The 22,096-nt window shown below is 44.3% G+C and overlaps 1 protein-coding gene across 3 annotated transcripts in view; it reads right to left on the bottom strand.

Moving 5' to 3' along the window:
* The window catches only part of GPC3 (glypican 3), a 405,964-nt gene that overhangs the window by 30,108 nt on the left and 353,760 nt on the right, over nucleotides 1–22,096 (bottom strand). For all 3 annotated transcript variants that reach the window (XM_087860008.1, XM_087860009.1, XM_087860010.1), the window contains one exon: nucleotides 19,334–19,493. In XM_087860008.1, coding sequence (XP_087716134.1) covers nucleotides 19,334–19,493 — 160 coding nt within the window. The remainder of the gene's footprint in view (nucleotides 1–19,333; nucleotides 19,494–22,096) is intronic.

Below are 22,096 nucleotides of genomic sequence, written 5' to 3'. Positions count from 1 at the left end.
GGATCAAAGAAGAAATCACAAGGAAAATTAGAAACTACTTTGAGATAAATGAAAATGAAGATACAACATACTGAAACTTATGGCATTCAGGGACAGTAGTGCTTAGAGGGGAATTTATGGCCATAATCACCTACATGAAACAAGAAAAAATATTTCAAATCAATAACTGAGTCTTCCACTTTAACACATGGGAAAAGGAAGAGCAAATTAAACTCAAAGCAACCTGAAGGAAGGAAATAATGAAGATTAGAGGTAAAATGAATGAAACAGGGAACAGGAAAACAATAAAAACAGGAAAATCAATAAAACCAAAAGTTGTTTCTTTTAAAAGTACAACAAAACTGAACAACATTTAGCTAGATTGAATAAGGAGAACATAGAGAAGACCCAAATTACTAAAATCAGGAATGAATAAAGGACATTACAACTGACCTTACAGAAATAATTTTTTAAAGGATTATAAAGGGAATATTATGAAAAACTGTAAATCAACAAATTAGATGACCTAGATGAAATGGATAGATTCATAGAAATACACAAACCATCAAAACTGACTTAAGAAGAAATAGAAAATCTGAATAGACAAAGCCCAGGTCTGGATGGCTTCATTCTCCCAAATGTTGAGATAAGAATTAACAGCAATCGGGGCGTCTGGGTGGCACAGCGGTTAAGCGTCTGCCTTCGGCTCAGGGCGTGATCCCGGCGTTATGGGATCGAGCCCCACATCAGGCTCCTCTGCTATGAGCCTGCTTCTTCCTCTCCCACTCCCCCTGCTTGTGTTCCCTCTCTCGCTGGCTGTCTCTATCTCTGTCGAATAAATAAATAAAATCTTAAAAAAAAATTAACAGCAATCGTTAACAACTCTTTCAAAAACTAGAAAAAAAATACACTACAGACCAATATCCCTTATAAATATGAGTGTAAAAGTTATCAACAAAATAGAAGCAAAACAAATCCAGCAACATGTATAAAGTACTGTATACCAGGACTAAGTGGAATTTATCCCAGGAATACAAGGTTGGTTTACCTTACAAAATGCAAACAATATAAAATACCATGTTAATAGAATAAACAAAAACCCATATGATTATTTCAATACATACAGAAAAAGCATTTGACCAAATTCAACATCATTTCATGATAAAAACACTTCATGATCTAGAAATAGAGGGGAACTTGCTCAAACTGGTAAAGGGTATCCACAACAAACCCAGAGCAAATATCATACTTAAAGGTGAATGCACGAAAGCTTTCCCTATAAGATCAGAAAAAAGAAGGATGCCAGCTCTTGCCTCTTCTATTCAACATTGAGCTAGAAGTTATAGCCAGTGCAATCAGGCCAGAAAAATAAAAGGCATCTAGACTGAAAAGGAAGAAGTGAAATTGTCTTTATTTATAGACAACATAATTGAGTGTGAATAAAATTATGAGGCAATCATTAAAAACCTATTAGAACTAATAAATGAATTCAACAAGGAAGCAGAAATACAAAAATCAATTGTATTTCTTTTTCAAAAAAGATTTTACTTATTTATTTGACAGAGAGAGAGTGAGAGAGCACAAGCAGAGGGAGCAGCAGGGAGAGGGAGAAGAAGAAGGAGAAGCAGGCTCCCCATTGATCAGGGAGCCTGGTGTGGGGCTCAATCCCAAGACCCCAGGATTATGACCTGAGTGGAAGGCAGACGCTTAACCGACTGAGCCACCCAGGCACCCATCAATTGTATTTCTATATAAGAACTTACAAAGAACAATCTGAAAATTAAATTAGGAAAACAATTTCTTCTATAATAATATCAAAAAGAATAAAATACATAATATATAAATTTAATAAGATAATTACAAAACCTATGCTCTGAATACCACAAAACTTGTTCAAAGAAATTAAAGAAGACCTAAATCAATGGAAACCCACCCTATTGGACTGGAAGGCTTAATATTGTTAAGATGTTGACACCCCCAAATTGAACTACAATTTGCAGGAATTGACAAGCTGATCTTAAAATTCATGTGGAAATTCAAAGGACCCATAATAGTCAAAGCAGTCTTGAAGAAGGAGAACAAAGTTGGAGGCCTCACACTTCCCCATTTAAAAACTTACTACATACCTACGTAATCAAGACAGTGTGGAAATGGCATAAGTATATAAAAATAGAATAGAATCGTGAGTCTAGAAATAAACTTTCACATTTGCAATCAATTGATTTTTGACAAGGTACAAAGACCATCCAATAGAGAAAAAATAGTCTTTTCAACAAATGGTGGTGGCATAACTGGGGAATGCAAAAAATGAATCTGGACCCCTACCTCACACCATATGCAAAAATTAACTAAAATGGATCAAAGATGTAAATATAAGAATCAAAACTATAGAACTCCTAGAATAAGACATAGATATAAATCTTCCTGACCTTGGATTAGGCAATGGTTTCTTAGATATGATACAAAAAGTATAAATAACAAAAGAAAAATCGATAAACTGGACATTATGAAAATTAACACCTTTTGTGCTTCAAAGGCTACCCACCAAGAAAGTGAAAAGCCAACTCACGAGCAGGAGAATACATTTGCAAGTCATACATCTGATAAAGGTCTTGTATCCAGAATATTAAAAAAACACTTAAAACAGTGAAAAGAAAAAGAACTCGATTAAAGATGGCAAAGCAACCAAACAGACAGTTCTCCAAAGAAATATACAAATGGCCAATAAACACATGAAAAGATGCTCAACATCATTTGTTAACAGGGAACTGCAAATCCAAACCACAAGGTAGAAACCATGTCACACCTGCTAGGTCAGCTGTATTCAGAAAAGTCAGGTAATGACAAATGTTGAAGAGGATGTGGATGTGGACAAACTGGAACACTCACTGCTGGTGATAATGTAAAATACAGTAGCCACTTTGAAGAAAAAAAACTCTAGTAGTTCTCAAACTATTAAATACAGTTACCTTGGGGCCCAGCAATTCCACTCCTAGTTACATATCCAAGAGCGATGAAAACATGTCTGCACAAAATCTTATTCAAGCAGCATTATCTACAGTAGGACCACATATGATTCCATTTATACGAAATTTCAAGAATAGGCAAATCCATAGAGACAGAAAGTAGATTAGTGTTTACCTAGAGTCAGGGGGTGGTGAGGGGTGGGGAGTAATGGCAACAGAATATGGTTTTCTTTTTAAAGTGCTGAACATGTTCTGGAATTGATTGTGGTGATAGTTGCACAATTCTGTGACTATACTAAAACCCATGGAAGTCTACATTTAAAACGGTTGAAATGGATAGTTAATGTGAATTATATTTTAATAAAGCTGTTACTAAATGAAAGGACCAGTTCATCAGCTCATATTTAAAATGAGATTCCAGGAGCACCTGGCTGGCTTAGTCGGAAGAGCGTGCAACTCTTGATCTTGGGGTCATGAGTTTGAGCCCCACTATGGGTGTAGAGATTACTAAAAAAATATATAATTAATTAATTAATTAAAATAAATAAAATGAGATTCCATAGAGACCTGTATTAATAAAAGCAACATTCTTTATGCAGAGGAAATTATCAATTCTCATTGGCCACATATTACGAACCAAAGATAACCACTGGTTCAAGTTGGTTAGACCTGTTGGTCATTTCTTACTAGACTTCTCCATGAACAAATTTATATTTTTTAGCTAAGGTTGTAGATTTTCTAAAATCGACCTCTTCTTTATGGAACATCTCCAATCTTTGGCTTGCCAGCAAAGCTGACTGTAAGTTTTGTATGTCTTGGCCCAAGGAAAAGAGATTATACTAGACCAGATCCCTTCTATGTCTTTGCAAAAGTCCAGGATGATCAAATTAATTTAGTCATATCACCCCACGCACTCCATTTGCATTCTTATCTCTATCTTCTTTGTGGGGAGAACCGAGACTAATGAGGCTCAAGGGTTGGCCAGTGGAGCACAGTATGGTTAGAACGACCAGTTTCAGGCCCTTAGTGCTGAATGCTGGTCATTACCCTTTTGTTGACCTCAGCACTGGCTGAAACAGTGCCTGTGGGCCGCTGTGGGTGCCAAATGAAAGGCTTCCATGGTGCAGGTAAGAGGACCATGAGGTAGAAAGGGAGGCGTCACAGCAGAGTCTAGTATTGATGTAGTTTCCTGGCTTTTGGAACCAAAAAGGCACGGGTTTGACTCTTGGCTCAACCATGTATTGGTCGTGTGACCTTGAGACATTTACTTAATCTCTCTGAGCTTCATTTTTCCCATCTATAAGATGGGAGTTATAGTATTACCGGCCTTTCCAAGGGTGTTGGGGAGATGAATGTGTTAATACTCACTTAGGCCAATGTCAGCATGGAGAGACCAGTGGTACGTGTTGTTCTGTTTCTGACTGCTACTATTATCATTGTTACTACTACTGCTAGAATAAGATACACTCCCACATTCATTAGGAATCTCTGTAACATGCAGTTCTTGAACATACCAAAGACCTATAAGAAGCCGGGCTCGCTCACAAGCACACAATTTAAAATTTAGAGTTGGTCTGCAGGGATAATGAATAATTCTAAATGTATTATTTTAGCTGGGGCACTGGGCCCAAGAACAGTGCATGGGGCCTTTACCCTGGCTGCCTGCTCAGTCTCCCAGAACCAAGATTATGCAGGTTTCCAAAGCTACCTTCGGGATAAGCTGTCCAAACCAACTGCCACCCCAGCAAATGATAGCCTAGGATGTACTTAGGCCAGATGGTCACAGAGCGCAAGAATGCGCTGTGTGTGGATCAATAATTACAGCTCTCAAGTGGAGCAGAGGAGTGAATTACTTGAACACCATGTGCTCTTCAGTCCCTCCTTTTTGGGCCCAGGCTCAGGCTCCCAGAGGAACTATAATTCATGAGAAAGATATGGGGAATGTATATGTCTATGTAGAGAGGGAGGAAAGGGGCGCATGACTGACTCAGTCAGTAGAGCACGCGACTCTTGATCTCGGGGTCATGAGTTTGAGCCCCACGTTGGGTGGGGAGCTTACATTAAAAATAAAAAGATTAGAGAGAGAGAGAGAAATGGAGAAAAGAGAAAATTCTCCTGGTAGTTCAAAATAGTTCAACTCCACTGGGCTGAGCACTGCTCTTTCAGCCCCTTCCTATGCCACCTCACCCCCAGAAGGCCAGACAGGCTCTGAACTATCTTTGCTGAGGTTATTCTGATTCTGAGCATCAGCTCCGTGGAAAAAGTTAATGGTCATCAACAAATGTTGATCAGCTGTAAGTGTTGGCCCATGAAACAAGGTGGTTACAGAAGTGGGCTTTGTTATCAGAAAGATCTGGACTCCTATTCGAGCTCTGACTATCCGTTGACCTTGGGAAAATTACCTAACCCTCTGAGTCTCAGTTTTCTCTTCTATAAGAGCTGACATTAAAGCTGACCTTGCAGGGTTGTAAGAAGGATTTAATCAGACGATGAATTTGAAAGTTATTTGTAAATCGCCATCTGCTCGTTGGTTGTTGTTGTTACATACAGAAAAGTGGACATAAGGGTTTGGGGAAAGAAGGAGAATCATGGAAGGCTGCGGTCATCAAGAGTGACCTTTGTAGAGGAGGTGGGTCTTGAAGTATCGGGAGGCGTTAGGGCAGGAGAATGGAGGGCACTGCCAGCAGGTGTAAAGGTCTGAGCAAAAGTAAAGAGGTGGTAATGAGACTGACATGTTCAGGCGAAAGATGCACATTTGTAGCTCATTTATAGCTATAAAAAATTCCAGAGGACACTGTGGGATCATTAGCAAATCCACAGTCTCATGGTCTGAGTTCAGAGTTAATAGGCAGCATGGCCCGGGGGGTCTGAAATCCCGGGCAGCAGAGTCCTCACTGCACCTTGACCCCAGTGCTGAGTTGCATGTTCTGGCTGCAGGGCATGGACATTTGTAACCTCCTGGCTAAGGTGCCTGAGCCCTGGGAGTGCTTGCCGCTGTGACACTGACGTGGCCCACATAGCGAGAGAAGCCATAAAGCTAACAAGAAAGTAAGAACACATCTATTAGCCACTGAAACAGCTTGCTCCTTAAAGCAACTAGATTCCTGACGGGAACGCTCCAACAGGGGGTGAGGAAGTGCTTTGGAAAGTACAAAGTTATTAAATGGAGCAAATCTATACATTTATGCACACACACATACGTACATAGTGTAATTGCTGAAATAAGAAAAGATTTATCACTGGAAAAAAACCAGCACAATTTAATGTGATGTGTTGTCTTAAAATTCAATACTCCTCTAACCTTGCCCTTTTAATTTGACAAATGCTAGATGTGTTTTATGTTTGAAAATTCATTTGGAAACCACTGAGGTCATCATTTGGGTAGGCTTGTTTTAATTCATATTTCTACTGATGTTTGCCCTTGTGAGCAGAACAGACATGGTGAAGGCAGGATGGATTTATACACATTGTGGTGGGCCTCTTCCAAGAATAATAAATCCTTTGGTTTCCAAAACATTTAAGATGAACTGATAAACCCTAGCCTGGGTGCCTGGTGACCTGGCTGGCTCTATCCATATTCATTCAAATGACTCAGTGATGTGTTTTCAGCTTTTCCTGCCCTCATGGTGTCCCTCAGTGCCCTTGATTTTGTTAGTTCTTCAATATTTTACATCTCTCTGTGCTGTTTCTTTAGCTGCAAAACAGATAATAATAATGGTACCCACCGCACAGGGTTGTTGGGAAGGTAAAATTAATTGCTTCATGTCAAATGCTTAAAACAGTGCCTGGCACATAGTAAACACTCAAAAAGTGAGCTATTATTATCATGCCAAACCCATCATGCTCTCTCTCTGAATGGCATTAGCATCTGCCCATTTGCCCAAGGTGGAAACACGGACCTTGTCCTTGACTACTCTCGCTCCCTCATCCCGCCCCCTCTGAACATCAGGCTCTGTTGATTCTTCTTCTTAAAGATTTCTTCTTCGTGAAGATTTCCAAAATGCAATTCTGACCAAGTAATAATTCTCCCATAACTTGCACTCTCTCATACTCCCAACTTACACACACATACACACACACACGCACACACACGCACACGTGCACGCACAGCCAACCAGAGGGCTGCCTTCCATCTCTTGGTGGTGTTCCCTGCAGTGCTATGTTGAGAAGGATTATGGGGTCACATCTGGCCCCAGTGCGGTGGGGTGCTGTGATTAATTATTAACGTCTGCCATAGGAGGGGTGGTGGCTGGGGAGGCTGATGAGCTCTATGTTGTGAATTTATAGACCCTGCTACAGGATCAAGGCCAAGCTCCTTAAGAGGGCATAGAAGGCTCTCATGATCTGACCTCTCGCGAATCGTCCAGGCTTACCTCTTGCCTCTTGCTGCTCTAGCCACACCAAACTGCATATTGTTCCCAGAACCACCATGTTCGTTCTCACCTCCCTGTCTTATACTACCCTCCCAGCATGCAATGCTCTCTCCTTTTCGCCTGACTCCTACACACTGTTGAAGACTCAGCTCAGTGTTTCACCACCCCAGGCTGGGTTTGAAGGTTTTCCTTGGTGTTTCCAAAACTCCCCGTGCACACTGCAATCGGTGCTTTAAGCATATCACATTATAATTATCTAGTTAGGTGTCTGTCCTCCCCGCCTCCTGTCACCACTCCCAAGCAGCCTAGGAGCATATGTGGGCAGGTACCGTGCTAGTTGGTTTTTGTACGGCCAGAGTCATGCAACCAAAACTTACTGAGCACCAGTTCCGTGCCAGGCGCCGGGAACCGCCTGGCTTCAAACCAATAAATATGCTAGAATGGGTATTAACAGTGCTCTGTCTAGGGCAAGACTTCACGGAGAAGGACGCGACATCTGAGCTGAGTTTTAAAGGGAGAGAAAGGGAAACCATTACGGGCTAATGTGCAGAGTATTAACAGCCACCTTTTATTGGAACCCACTAAGGGGCAGGCCCTGGGCTGAGTGCTTTTTGGATATCACAAAGACAGGAATTTATAAAGGCCCAGGCAGGCCTTAAAGAGCAGCACGGCAAGTTCAGGAACAGTGGGAATTTCAAGGTTGTTGGAACACAGGATGGGGCAGGGGTTAGTGGGAGCCAAGGTGGGAGAAATAAGCCGGGGCCAGAATCAGAAAGGCTGGGCTGACGGATTTGGCTTCACCGCCCCTCCTTCATGCCCGGAATCCAGGGACAGCCAGGAGAATGCCCGTCGGACTGCAAGCTGGCTAGGAGTCAGTGGGAAGGCCACAAGCTCTCTTTGAAGGAAGGCAGTCTAGTTTTCATTCCTTAAGCCAAACCTGGTTCTAAATCCCTTTGACGGGCTGAAAGTACTGGTTTAGGCTAACGTGTGACTTGGGTATTCAGGTTCAGGGCATCCTAGAACTGAAATGCACATGCTTTCCACGGATGCGGTCCAAATCGTTACCGCTGACCCAAACACATCACCTTCCCTGCCCTACCATTCCATACAAACTGGTGTATGGGGAGAAGGAAAGCTAGAACAGAAAAAAAAAAAAGAACTAAACTAAATGGAGAGAGAAATTCATGGTCCCATGCTCCAAAAAGCCTGAGTCAGAAAGATATTAGTGCAGAAAGGCGTGATCTCTGGATGTTGACTAGAAATGAGGAAGACGTGATGAGCCCACAGACACAAAGTCCCCGTGTTCCTTGTCCTGACGGACTTAGCCTTCCAGGACTGCGTGTCACAGACAGATTCCGAAACCTGCAGAGGCCGAGCACAGACGCTCCTACACACCCCTGCATCCTGGTAGAGACACCCTCTGAGTCCCCAATCCGACCACCTTTGCGGAGAACCTCATTCCTCAGACCTCTAGCTGTATGGGAGTATGAGTAATATGTGGCCTCCTGGCACAAACAAGAAAGAAATGCTGGAAAGGAGAGTGGGGGTGTGTTCCAAATTTAGCTTTCCTTCCAACCTCTGCCCATATGGTCGGTGGTTAAAAAAGTGATTACCAAGCCAACAAAATGTAACCCGATATTAGGAGTTCTGCTCCGGGCAACCACGGCTAATGGCAGCACACGGTATTCATTGGTCATAATGCCGTCTGATACGGGGAGACTGGCCTCTGAAAGTGGTCCTCACCTCAGTGCCCCATGAGCTGGCCTACGAGACACCCACCTTGTGGGATGGGACTGATGAGATTGCCAGCAGTGAAGCAGAGAGATTGCAGTGAGAGCCCATAGACCTCAACAGGGAATAAGGGGTTTTGAGGGGAAAAAAGAAAAAGTTTATGGCTCTGGTTAACAGTTTCCAAGTTAGGAAGTTTCCAAGTCTCGGATTCCAAAGGAATCCTAGATTTCAGAGTAACTGAAAATGAGGGGCTCTTGCATTGCCTAGCATAACTTTGGAAGAGAGAAACTTTCCCTCACTTGTGGTGGAAAAAGCTATTGAGTTAAGCCTAGAACCTTTAAAGATGAAGGAAGGAAAACAAATCTTCCGAAGTACCCCTTCACCCCATGGTACACTGGTAACTGTTTAACGAATGGCTCTAAAAAAAAAAAGAAAAAGAAAAAGAAAAAAAGCATGCGTGTTAGCTCATTTTAACTGTTGATGGAATAAAGGAGGCAGAACACACAATTTCCAAATAATAAAAAATATACAATACGCTTTATTATAAATTCCGTAGAGCCGGTTGATTCTCACGGAATCCTTTCATTGATTTTTGCCAGGCTCTTACGTCGGTAGCCAAACCAGGGTTGTGACTGAGAAGCAAGTGTGGTTCCTGCAAGAACAGTGGCTGATATATTGGTTTACATTAAGGAACAAAAAGAAAATAATGAAGATATGTGTTGGACTCTCATTCCTTCATCAGCGATGGTAGTGACTTCTCTGCTAAATCGGATAACAGTTTTCAAATACTGAGGAACAGGCCCTCAAAGCTCTGTGCTCCTCGCAACGTAATGGCTACAGAGCCAACACGATTTAAAGTTTAATCCACACTGCTAACGTTTTCCTATCACTTTCTTAAGTTAGAGTCTAGACGATCAACAAAACAAGACATCAAGCCCTGGTTTGTAGTTTCTGCTGCTTTCTGTGGTGTAAATATTTCCATCCTGGTCAATATCAAGCTAGTTGACGGAGGTCTAGCAGCGCACCGCTGCCCTCACCCCCATTTCAACTGCTGCTTTGGAGTCTGTTTCACCATTGGCTCCTACAGGAAGGGGGAGACAAGGCAGAGACACCGACAGCAGGCTACTCCTCCCTACTCAGAGGGGGGTCTGCTGCTCTGCTATTTTTTGCCAATCTGTGAGGAGACAAGCACAGAAATTGGAAGTAAGCACTTGGCAATTTTTATAGCAATTTGACAGAGAGATTTTTTAGGTCTGTTGAGTCTCCTAGTTTAAAACTGTGGCTTATATTTTGTAGGCCTTTTTGTGATTTCCTTTTTGTAGCAATTCATTTTTATTATATTTTACAAAACTATTGGTCCATGACAGATTCAGGAGGAGCAAACCCCCTGCCTCCTAGTCCTTCCCCACAGATAACTTGAGATGCACTGGTCTATTCTGTGAGGCCAGGGTCAGAAGGAGAGAGTGATGCGGGAGATGGGTGTAGATGGGACAACCTTGATATTGACCATTCTGCCATTAGGGCTAACCTCGTAGCTGGAGGAGGGGCTGTAACCCGGTTGACTTTTCTAACACAGGGACAGGGAGGCCACAAGCCTGCAAATAATTGGGGAGAGGTGAGAACAGGAGTTCTAGAGGCTATGAGTGACAGACACAATGTTGAAACGAATTGCTCCCTGAAAAAAATCTCTTGTCATTCAAAGGATCCATTTGTTCAGGAAAAAAGTTGCAGAAAATCATAATTGGTGACATGTGCTCAAATACAACGAGAGAGAATAACTTCTCCATTTCTCTTTCCTCCCCCCAGCCAGAAAAATCGCCTCATTGGATTGTTCTACCATCTTGGTTCTCTTTCGCTCTCTTGGTATGATTGAATCATCATAAAACCATAGCATCTAGAGCTATTCAGGACCATGGAAGTCAAGAGCCCATGACGTAGGTATCTGCTCCCTTTCTGACATCCCACCCCACCCTCACCCAGCTATCTTTCTGGTAGATGGTTAGTTAATCTCTAGTCAAATATCTCCAGAGCCAGGGAGCTGATTGTTCCCTAGAGCAATCCATGTCACTGAGAAACAGCTCGAAGGGTTAGAAAGTTCAGTCTTTTCTCAGTCAAAACAGATCTCCTTGTAAATTCCACGTATTCATTCCAGATCACCCTCATCTTCCACACGCGAGACCTCAAAATATTAGAAGACCACATTCACACTCCCTAATTCTTTTCATCACTACTTCCTCTCGCTCCCCTTCCACTAAGCCTGTTTGCAGATTCTTCACCGTCCTGCTCACGCCCCTCAAGGGGTACGCTAGACCACAGACGTCCGTCTCACACAGCCCGTCCTGCCCGCCTCGCAGGAGCCCCGCCTCCTGTCCTGACCGGAACAGGGAGCGCCCAGCTCTCTGCTCACAGTGTCAGCTGCTAGAAGTCAAAGGCTACTTTGAGGAGGCTAATTAAAGAAGCAGTGAGGTTAAAACCTGCCAAATATGAGGCAAAAGGAAGCAAATGCTGAGACGTAAACACAGCATATGGATCAATGAAATATTTATTGAACATCTACTAAGTGACAATTACAAGGCAAGGCAGGGGAAGGGAGCAGAGGTAGGTGACTGAGAGCTGGTAAGCCTATATATACGATGAACAAGACTTGCTTTCTGCTCTCTGAAGAGCTCATCGTTAGTCAAGGACATGACTTTGTTCTGAAGCCCATCCTGAAATTGCTAATGAGACTGCTCCCAGCTCTGGCCATAGACTCCTCTCTGGCACCAGAATTTACAGAACAGCCTCTGCTGATTTTTATTTATTCAGTAATTATATTACTGCTTAAGTTCATCAACGAGCTACAAATTAAGAGATTCTGTCTGTACTGGTCTCCCAGTCTCACCTTAAAGGCTTATTTACCCTCACCCATCCCATTAGGATTGTTTAAAAAAAAATCAAAAGGCAATTTTTAAAATTCAGTAAGTATATTTAGAAATGTTAAGAACTGTAAGTGCCATGGATCATTAAACATCTCTTAGCCAGGTGTGTACGTAGGCAGGCACTATAACAAGTTTTCCTTTCAAAACAACTAACCATACAGGGGGAAAAAAACAAAACAAAACTAACCAAACAAAAACTTGCCAGTAACTTTATTCCTACCAAAGCAAATTAGACATCTCCTTGCACTTGCCACAGGCAAATGACGGGGAGAAAAAGATAATTGGCTACACCTTCTTGCCGTATTATAACCAAAGTTAAAGCACAGCATGGTGTGAATTGGAAAGAGACTTGGGGGCGTGTGTGCACATGTGTGCAGATGTACGTGCCTGTGTGGGGAGTTTCAGGGGTTTCGTGGAAGGTCAGCGATCGCAAAGCATCTGGTGGCTCTGAGTCCCTCCTCCCGTTAGAGCAGGACCTCAGCCTGGCTTCATATCTGATCTCCACGTGCAGCCCCCGGGACTGGCGGCCCCTGACCCCTTCGCTTGCTGTCTTGGCTCACGATTCCTCAGCGTACCGGGCTCCTCCGGGTTGGGCTCATGCAAGAGACCATCGTTCAGGGCCACTACACAGGTTTCATTAGACCTCACATCTCTTTCTCTTTCTGAGATGGTATTTCTTCTCGCAGGGGGGTACTTCCCAGTTGATGGCATACAGCCCTGCTTTCCCAGATCCCTTGTGGATGGTATCTTGCAGGGCTGGCTTCAGCTGAGCTAGAGGCTTTGGGCTTGCCACCTTCCTGCTGGTTCCTCCTCCAGTTTTCTACCAGCGAAGTGTTGCATCTCTCCCTCGCATTCCCTTCCATCATACTAGATGACCACAATTTAGTCGAGGCTGTCACTAGATTGGCCAACATGGCTTCATCCAGAGAAAATCAATTGTACCATTTAGGCAGATTCGTATATTCAACGGTTTCCTTTTAATCTGAAACTGAGCATAAACTGTAATACAATGGCCGCAAATTGTTCACACCCCCCTAAGGCTCCCCAAATTCTTAGAGTTCCATGTAAGGCCCACCAGCCTTATCGCAGCGTGACCCTTGATAAAAGCCTCCTAGCCTAATGGCTCAGGCAGGGAAGTTTCCCGGGGCAGTAGGCCTAGAAAAGTGAACCCCTCCTGCACATCTCCTCACGAATAATAAGAAACACACTCTTTAAAGCATCTCGTTATGGTAATTTATGGAAAGTTTTTATACCTTCCCTTACTCTCATGAATCACCAGTTTACCTGTACTAAATCCCTAGGCCACACTAAAGCATGGAGAAGGGCCTTTTCTGGGTATAGGTACTGAACAGGCAGGTAATATTCCTCACTGATATTAAAGCTCACATCAAAATCTGTCTTTGGGAGCCATGGAAACGGCCCAGAGCTCTGGGGTTAGATGAGACTGGCTGTCTCGTCATCTGTGAGCAAGAACCACCTGGTCTGTATCAGCGTGAAGTGCTATTATAGTGAGCTCTGCTTCCTTCGGCTTCCCTGTGGTGTTTGTTCTCGAAAAGATCAAGGCACGAAAGCAGATTGCTTAGAGCTAAGAGCAAGATAGAATGGAAAAAAAAAATCACAGGCCCTTTCTTGACCTTCCCCAACTCGCGTCTGCCCTTGCCCTCACCGCCCCACTCACACCAAAGGAAACAAAACATAACTAGCTGTGATTCTTGCAAGGTGTAGGTGACTACCACTGTTGTGACGGTGGTTATTTGCACAACTCAGCAGACATGTTTGTCATTGTTGAAATGCCTTCTCACTGGGCTAGAAACAAGTTAATGAGTAACTGAAAACGCCATCTTGGGGAGGGAGAAGAAGGAGCATATTATAATGAAAATTGCTGTGGCCAGAACACTGGGGACTTAATTTTTCTAATTTTAGCTACAGGCTTTTGGCAACTAAAACTTATAACCCGATGGTACTAAACAATATTAATAATATTACCCTAAATGAGAAACTGCTTTACAGTTTATAAAGTCCTTTTATGCCCTTTGTCACCTGTGTTTCATTTGACAACTTTTGAAGTGGGCAAGGAAACATTTTTTTAAAGATGTATTTATTTATTTGAGAGGGAGAGAGCACATGAGTTGGGGGGGAGGGGCAGAGGGAGACGGGGAGAGAGAATCTCAAGCAGATTCCCTGCTGCTCACAGAGCCCAATGCAGGGCTCGATCCCAGGACCCCGAGATCATGACCTGAGCCAAAACCAAGAGTCGGACGCTCACCAACTGAGCCACCCTGGTGTCCCTGCAGGTCAGGAAATATTTCATCATTATCTTACAAAGGAGGAAACTGAGTCTCAGAGGAGCTGAGTGACTTTGTCCAGGGTCACAAGACTGGCAAGTGGCAGAGACTGAACTGAGACTGTGTTTGACTCTGTAGATGAAATGCCCTTCCTTCCCAGAATGTCCCAAGTGTCAGCAGCCTGAAGGGAGTAGGGTATCGCATGTATCCATCAGCTGGGGTCCACCTCACAGCGAATGACATGATGTCCCCTTACACTGGGGTCACATGTTTGAGGGATTGATATCCCAAGAAAGGAGGGGGGGGGGAGTCACTACAAGTTGCTGCCTGAGAATTCCGGCAAAGTGTGCAGAGGAAGTAGGACTATCAAACTATAGGATACATTTTGGGAAAACTGCCATAATTTATTACTGGACTTATGACCAATAGGGTGGTATAAATAGATATATATCTGTGTCCATATGTATTTTGATCTCTGAACAGGACTCAACAACTTTCCCATAAAAAAAAAACCCCGGACATTTCATTCCTCTACAAACTTTTCTACTTATTCTTTGGCAAGCCATGTGATTTGGTCTAAAACGTTACACTCTTGCAGATGTCACCCATGAGAAAAGGCCCATTATACGGTTCCTCCATTGGTTTTATCCTTCTCACCAGCCAAACCAAGCCATTAATGAATTTATTCATACAATGTGACTGCCGGCCCGCATTACGAACGTCTGACTCGACAACTCAGAAGAGGTAAGCTATTGAAGAGCCCTTCACCTCCTCCACGCGCACAGGCTTGCTACAAGTCAGAATATAAGGTTGCCCTCGATGCACTTAAAAAGATGAATGAAAATCATTGGCCTAAAAACATTTCCTAAATGCTGTTTTTTTGTTTTGTTTTAGTTGTTCTTTTGCCTCCAGATTGTAAAGTAACAGCAAGGAGGAAATCTTGAGCGTAGAGACTCATGGGGCCCACAGCTGTGCGTCTTCATGGCTTGGCTCCAGCACCGCTGGGAGGAGGTGACTGGTGGGGCAGAGTGGACAGCTGCTTCCCCTCACAACGCCTGGATGCGACAGCGCCAAATGGCCAAAGGGACCTGCCTGGGCCTGGACTTCACCTTCACCCTGACCCCCAGCCCAGGAACAAGTGGCAGGTTTTCTCTTTTCAGTCCCCACACTGACATGGTGAAACTGAAAGTTTCTTGAGGGTGAACACTTGCACAAGAAACATCTGTTTAAATGGGTAAGAAACATCCATTTGGTTTTAATACTGGTTCAAGTTCTGAGCCTAAGACGTGTTTCGTGAAGCCTCGTCCTCAGCTCACCACTGTCCTCAGGCTCGAGCCACCCTACACCCGAGTAGCCACCAGGAATGTGTTTATCTTCTCTGGCCTGTTTCCACTTCTCTCATCCCAAGAACGAGGCTTCCATGGCATCCGTGATCACTTGCCCCTGTCTTTGACCCAGCCTGAGTCAACATTATCTTCTTTTTCTGACTTTGGCTGATAAAGACATTAGGCTCACCAGAATGTTCTGGCTGTACCCATGGAATAGTGCAAGCCGGAACAAGCACAAGCCAAGGGTGGAAGGGGGTGGAAGAGATCTCTGAGATGGGTGTTTCTTGCTGGGTTGCTTTGTGAGCGTGTTTCAATTGTTTCCAAGAGCAGGTGTGTGTGTGTGTGTGTGTGTGTGTGTGTGTGTGTGTGTGTAGGTGGCGCGCACGCATGCACCTACGTGAGTACATGCGCATGTGCATGTGGTTCACTGTGTGGGTGAGAGTGGGGACTTGGCGGAGAGGGGGCAGATGCTTAAGATGCTTAGTCATCATGTCTTGGCTAGGGCCACCTGGCCAGAGCTTGCAAAGCTTCTCAGGAGTCAGCCCGAGCCAAAGTGCTGGCAGCAGCCAGCTTCCCAACCAGCTTACAATAAGGGCTTTGACAAGGCCGGTAACTGGGAACAGCGCTGATGCAGCCCAGCAACAAGACAGTTCGTTGCACCGGCTCCATCGCGGATGGTCTGTCTTTGGAAGGGAGGCTGAACATGGTGCTCAGTGCAAAAGCATTTTCTAACTCCTGGGCTCACGTCTATCTTTGCAGGAATTATGTGCCGAGCTAGGGATGCTGAGAAAGCCAAAGAGCTTCCAGAGATGGGAGATTCATAGTAACAGTCTCCCGGGTGTTATAAATATCCGCAGAGCTAAGCTCAACAGGTTGCAAAGCACTTCCACACTCATCATCACCTTTGATTTCCACATCTCGTGGAGGTGGGCGAGGAGGCGTATTCCTACTTTCTAGCTGGACGAACGGGCTCAGAGGACTACATAACCTGCGCAAGGTCCCGCTGTGCGGAAACGTGCTACAACCGGCACCCATGTTTCCTAATCTCTCATGTGGGTGACGGGGCCTCGGGCCTCTTTTCTACGTCCCGAAACACTTAGCTCCCTGGGGGCCAGCTTGGTGGCTTCTTAGACGCCTCACGTATGAACCCTAAATGCCACACGTGCTCGATGAGAAGGCGGGAAGGGCTGCAAACAGATCGCCCGGGGCTCCTGTTCACATGACCTGTGATTCGGTCGTTCTTGAGCCTGAGAGCCCACGTTCCTAACACACTCCCGGAGTATACAGATGTTGCTGGGCCACGGAGCCTACCTGGAGCAGCAAGGGGTACTGGGGATACTGCTGAGTGTTGGTTACCCGGTTTTAATTGCCTTTTATGGGTCTTAAGCCAAAAACCTAAGAAAACAAGCTCATTCTAAGCTGCATGTGCAGGCTCTTTGAGCTCCCAGAGGTCAGCAGTGGCAGCAACGGAGCCGTCGTTTTAAGAGTAGATAGCATTTTTTGAGTGCTTACTAGGTGCCAGGCACCGAGCCAAATGCTTTGCGTGGACGATTTGATGATGATGATGATGTTACTGAATTGCCAGTCTTACATAACCGAAAAAAATGAAGTAAGCGAGCAGGGGACCTAAGAGGTCAGAACAAAACTCTGAGGAAGATGTTCCCGAGACTCCAATAAGCACCCTTCCAGGGACTCAAGCCAAATGGAAGAACACGATCGTGGATTGCCGGCACCAGCATGGCCCGCGAGGACGGCGCATTTTCTCTGTTTCGCAAATGGAGAAACTGACTTTCAAGAAGAGGAAGGGGGCTTGCCCTGGGACATGTGGGAGTTCGAAGCAAAGTCAGGAAGAGAGGTGGCCTGCACTTCATCCAGTGCAAGAAAACAAGGGAAGAAGGGAGCCAGGGCAGCCAGCCAGGAGGACCGCCTGCTGGTTATGGTGAAAAGGGTAAAAGGTCTGTTCGGGGACAAGAGGAGATAAAAGAAGGTCTGAACCTCCTCTGAGACTTGATTTTTTTTTTTAATTTTTTATTCCCAAGTTGTGTTTTGGAGGAAAACTTTGGAAGTTCTAAGTGAGATGGCAGTAAACGCACACAGTGTTCCAAGTCTGGTTGACTAAGTGGACGTTGATGAATCACAGGGACCAGATGGCATCTACCCAGATTTGGGGTAAAATTGTGTAAGAGCTGACCAAAGCGTAGAGCTTGTCATTCCAAATAGCTATTGTGCCATGAGCCTGGCGGATTGCCAGCGAGTCTCCTCTCTATGAGAAGCATTTCAAAGGGGATCGAGGGAGCTCCAGGCCGGTAGGATCGCTGAACATGTTACGCAAGTGTAACCTATTGGGAGTAAGGCATCATTTTTCCTGTAAATTAAATTAACCACCATTTGTGTGGTGTTTTACAGTTTACAAAGCACTTAGGGTTAATCATGCCTAACTAATTGACTAGAATTCTTTGAGAGGATAAATGTGCGACGTGGGCAAAGGGAAACCAGTGGATGTAATCTATTTAGATTTTGAAAAGGCCCTTGACAAGGTCCCCTACCAGACACTGTTTAAAAAAGTTAAGTCGTCATGGAATTGTGGAGTAGCGTTTTGAAATGGATAGGGACGTGGCTTATAGGCAGGAAAGAGAGAGGAGGGGTGGGCAGGGACATATTTGGAGAAGGATGAAAAGTGGTGTGTCCCAAGGACTGTGCTGGAGCCAGTTAACATTTTGGCGAATCATCTGGTCAACCGTTAAATGACTGAGAGCTGTTCTGCGGGGCAAAATGCAAAGCAGATTTTGGTCTTTTTACAATTGTCTAGATGAGCAGAGAAAGAAGACTCAAAGTAGAATTACTCCGAAAGAGGCCTCTGAAATCTCACTGCCTGGCTCTGAATCCTGACTCTGCCCTTAGCGACCGCACGACCTTAAGCAAGTTATTCGACCTCTTCCAGCGTCAGTTTTCTCATCCGTAAAGTGGGAATCACCACCCCTCGTTCATAGTGGAAATGATACGAGACAATGCAGGCAAAGTTCCGGCACAGAGCTTGGAGTCTGGTTAACGTCCAGAGAACATTGGCTTCTATTATGTTTACTTATTATTAGATGCTGGCCTCTGAGTGATCTTGTTATGCCCTAGGAGCGGAACTTGGGAGTCACTGCAGACTATTTCTTGAAAGCATTGGCAGCGTTTGTTTTAGCAATTCAGAGAGGATGGGGGATGCGTGGATTGTGAAAGATCTCATTCCAGGAAACGAACGATTACGGGGCACCTCGTACGTGCTAGGTACCAGGCTAGATGCTTTACAAATGTTCCCTGTTGATGTACTCCTCCAGTAGTCCTATGAAGTTGGGGTATTGATCCCCATTTGACGGACGAGGGAGTGAAGACTTAGGAGGACGGCAGCCAGAACGCAAATCCAAGTTTGCTCTACCCCCAAAGCTAGTTTTTTGTCACTGCATCATATTTAAAATGCAAATTTTAAATGTTAATTCCAGTATAATTAACATACAGTGGAGGGACGGGTGTAATTTAAGGAGGGACAAAAGAGCAGGATCTATACGGAAATAAATGTGGGCAATGGTATGAAGACAGAAACAAGAGCAGTACGTTTATGCTTCCTTCTGGAGTTACCCCATTGTTGGTGTTCACTGGACCCCCAAGATTGCAGGGACTTTTGAAAAGTTAGAGGAAGCAGAGTCAACTGGTGCTGAACTGGGGAGCCTGGCCATCTGGGCTCGGATGCCAGCTGCCGCGTGCACCCACCTGCAAGGAAGCGGAGCTGGTTCCTCACTTTCCTGTCGCCATCCCCTGAGCCCCCGATGCACTCGTCTTCATCGTCGCCACAGTCGCCACTTCCAAGCCCTTCCTCGTCAAGGTTTTTATCCAGAACTCTACCTTTGGGCACAGACATGGTTCTCAGGAGCTGAAAGAAATGACCAGAAATGTAGCAGCAATTTAGATTTCTCAGGGAGGTCTAAGACAGTGTCTTGTGAACAGGAGGCATTAAAGAAGGTTGAATGAGTTACACAGAATCTTTTAAAAACCATCTTCAAATGTAGGTAAGTGTGAACGGCTTATATTCTTTTTTTCCCCCAAGATTTATTTATTTGAGAGAGAGAGAGAGAGCGCAAGAGCATGGGGGAGGGGCAGAAGGAGAGGGAGAAGCAGACTCCCCACAGAGCAGGGAGCCCAATGGCGCTCGATCTCATGACCCTGAGATCACGACCTGAGCTGAAACCAAGAGTTGGTCACTTAACCGACTGAGCCACCCAGGCACCCCTATATTCTTTTTTAAAAAATATTTATTTATTTTCGGGAGAGCGGTGCAGAGGGAGAGAGAAAAGGAGAGAATCTCAAGCAGACTCTGTGCTGAGCCCAGAGCTCAAGGTGGGGCTCGATCCCATGACCCTGAGATCACCACGACCTGAGCTAAAACCAACAAACTGAGCCACCCCGGCATCCCAACTGCTTATATTCTTTGGAATTTTATACTTCTAGAATGCTCGATAGCATTTGACACGATTCTCTACTCCTCCATGCTACTTCCACACCCAGTAGCTAGTGTATACCGCATTGGACCTCCCATACATGGTATTTAAGTCCCCGAAAGACTCCATGCTAGGAGACCTCACTGAAGAGAAACTTAAGATGTGACAGACTAAGCATATTTATAGGCTGAGAGGACACCAAGATCAGAAAAGATCCCTATGGAAGCCTCCTACAATGAAATTTCCATTAAATTCAAACAACAAATGCTTCCTACCAGATGAAGAGACTAGCAATGGCATTTTACACACATTTTAAATACATACTTATGATTAATTGCCAACATGCCATGCCTTGATCACTAGAAGAACTTTAAAAATCTCTCCCTCTTTCACAATTTCCATAAGGTGGTTTGAAATTCATGTTGCTTTATTGTAGACAATATGCCTACTAAGAGGCATGTCTGTTTTGCTGCTCAGTGTCTGACTTTTCAGTTATGTACTCAATGCCTTTTTTTTAAAGATTTTATTTATTTATTTGACAGAGAAAGACACCGAGAGGGGGAACACAGCAGGGGGAGCGGGAGAGGGAGAAGCAGGCTCCCCACTGAGCAGGGAGCCCGACCCAAGGCCTGATCCCAGGACGCTGGGATCATGACCCAAACTAAAGGCAGACACTTAATGACTGAGCCACCCAAGCTCCCCAACGCCTTTTTAATTTTATGGTGACTCCCACCTCCCCCAAATTTCTCCGCTGACCCAGAAGCCCAGCTCACAGCATGAATGGTCTCTGAGGGCAGTTCTCAGACTCCATGTACTTTTCCTTGCCATCTCTCACCACGGCTGTATTCCAGTGTCCTCTATTTCTGCCCCATCACCCATTTTCAGCCCTAAAAGTTGGGCCCACCTCATACTTCTAAATAATGGCCAAGAAAAGATGCTGGATCTACCAAAAGTGAGATTTCTGTAATTGCACAAGAGGTATCCAGAAAAGAGATGCATACACGGACATATCTCGGTTTCTGTGGTTTCTATTATCTGTGTTCACTGTCACTGCAAAGTATACTTTCATGTTCTCCACTTGTGATTTAGCTCCTACCCCCAGATCTACTGGGAACAGGCTATATACCATAGAGAAATGTGACTGTGAGTTTGTTTCTTTTTTCAAGCAAAGAAAGAAAAGTCCAGCAACCTCTACTGGTGTTGGAGAAGCCAAGCCACCTACCATCTCCCACTCTAGCACCGTCTCCACCCTGCTGTTCTAATGCATCCCTTCTCTGACCCTCCCCACCCCAACTCATCCTACACATCTAAATGTATAATATAGGGGCACCTGGGCGGCTCAGTTGGTTAAGCGTCTGCCTTCAGCTAAGGTCATGATCCCAAGGTCCTGGGATCGAGTCCCGCATTGTGCTCTTTGCTCAGTAGGGAGCCTGCTTCTCCCTCTGCCTGCAGCTCCCCCTGCTTGTGTGCTCTCTCTCTCTCTCTCTGACAAATAAATAAACAAAATCTTAAAAAAAAATAAATGTGTAATCTAGACGCATAGGCTAGGATAAGCTAGCCTAGTGATTCTCTATCCTCTTGGTCTCAGGGCCCCTTTATACTCTTGTCCAGAATCCCAGAGAACTTCTGTTTTATACAAGTTATATCTATTGACATTTACCATCTTAGAAATTATAAATGAGAAATGTAAAAAATATTTAATAACTAGTTTGAACTGAACAGTAATAAACCCATGATGTGTTAACATAAATAACATTTTCTAATGAAAAAGAAATATATTTTTTCCTGACATAAAATAGTTAGAAGGGTGGCATTGTTCTACATTTTTGCAAATCTCTTTGAAGTCCAGCTTAATATGGTAGCTGGATTATCATATCCGCTTCTCCATCCAATCTGTTGTTACATGTTGTTTTGATTGAAATATTTGTACAAATTCCAGTGTTTTACAGATATGTAGTGGGAAAAGAGGAAGTATTTTAGTACCCTTTTCAGATAACTGTGGATATTTTCCAGTGATACTTCATAAAAACAACAAGTA

The sequence above is a fragment of the Ursus americanus genome, chromosome X, assembly GCF_024610735.1.
Source record: "Ursus americanus isolate L20-20 chromosome X, mUrsAme1.1.p, whole genome shotgun sequence".
Lineage (NCBI taxonomy): Eukaryota > Metazoa > Chordata > Mammalia > Carnivora > Ursidae > Ursus > Ursus americanus.
The sequence above is the reverse complement of the archived record's forward strand: the minus strand, read 5'-3'. Positions and strand labels throughout refer to the sequence as shown.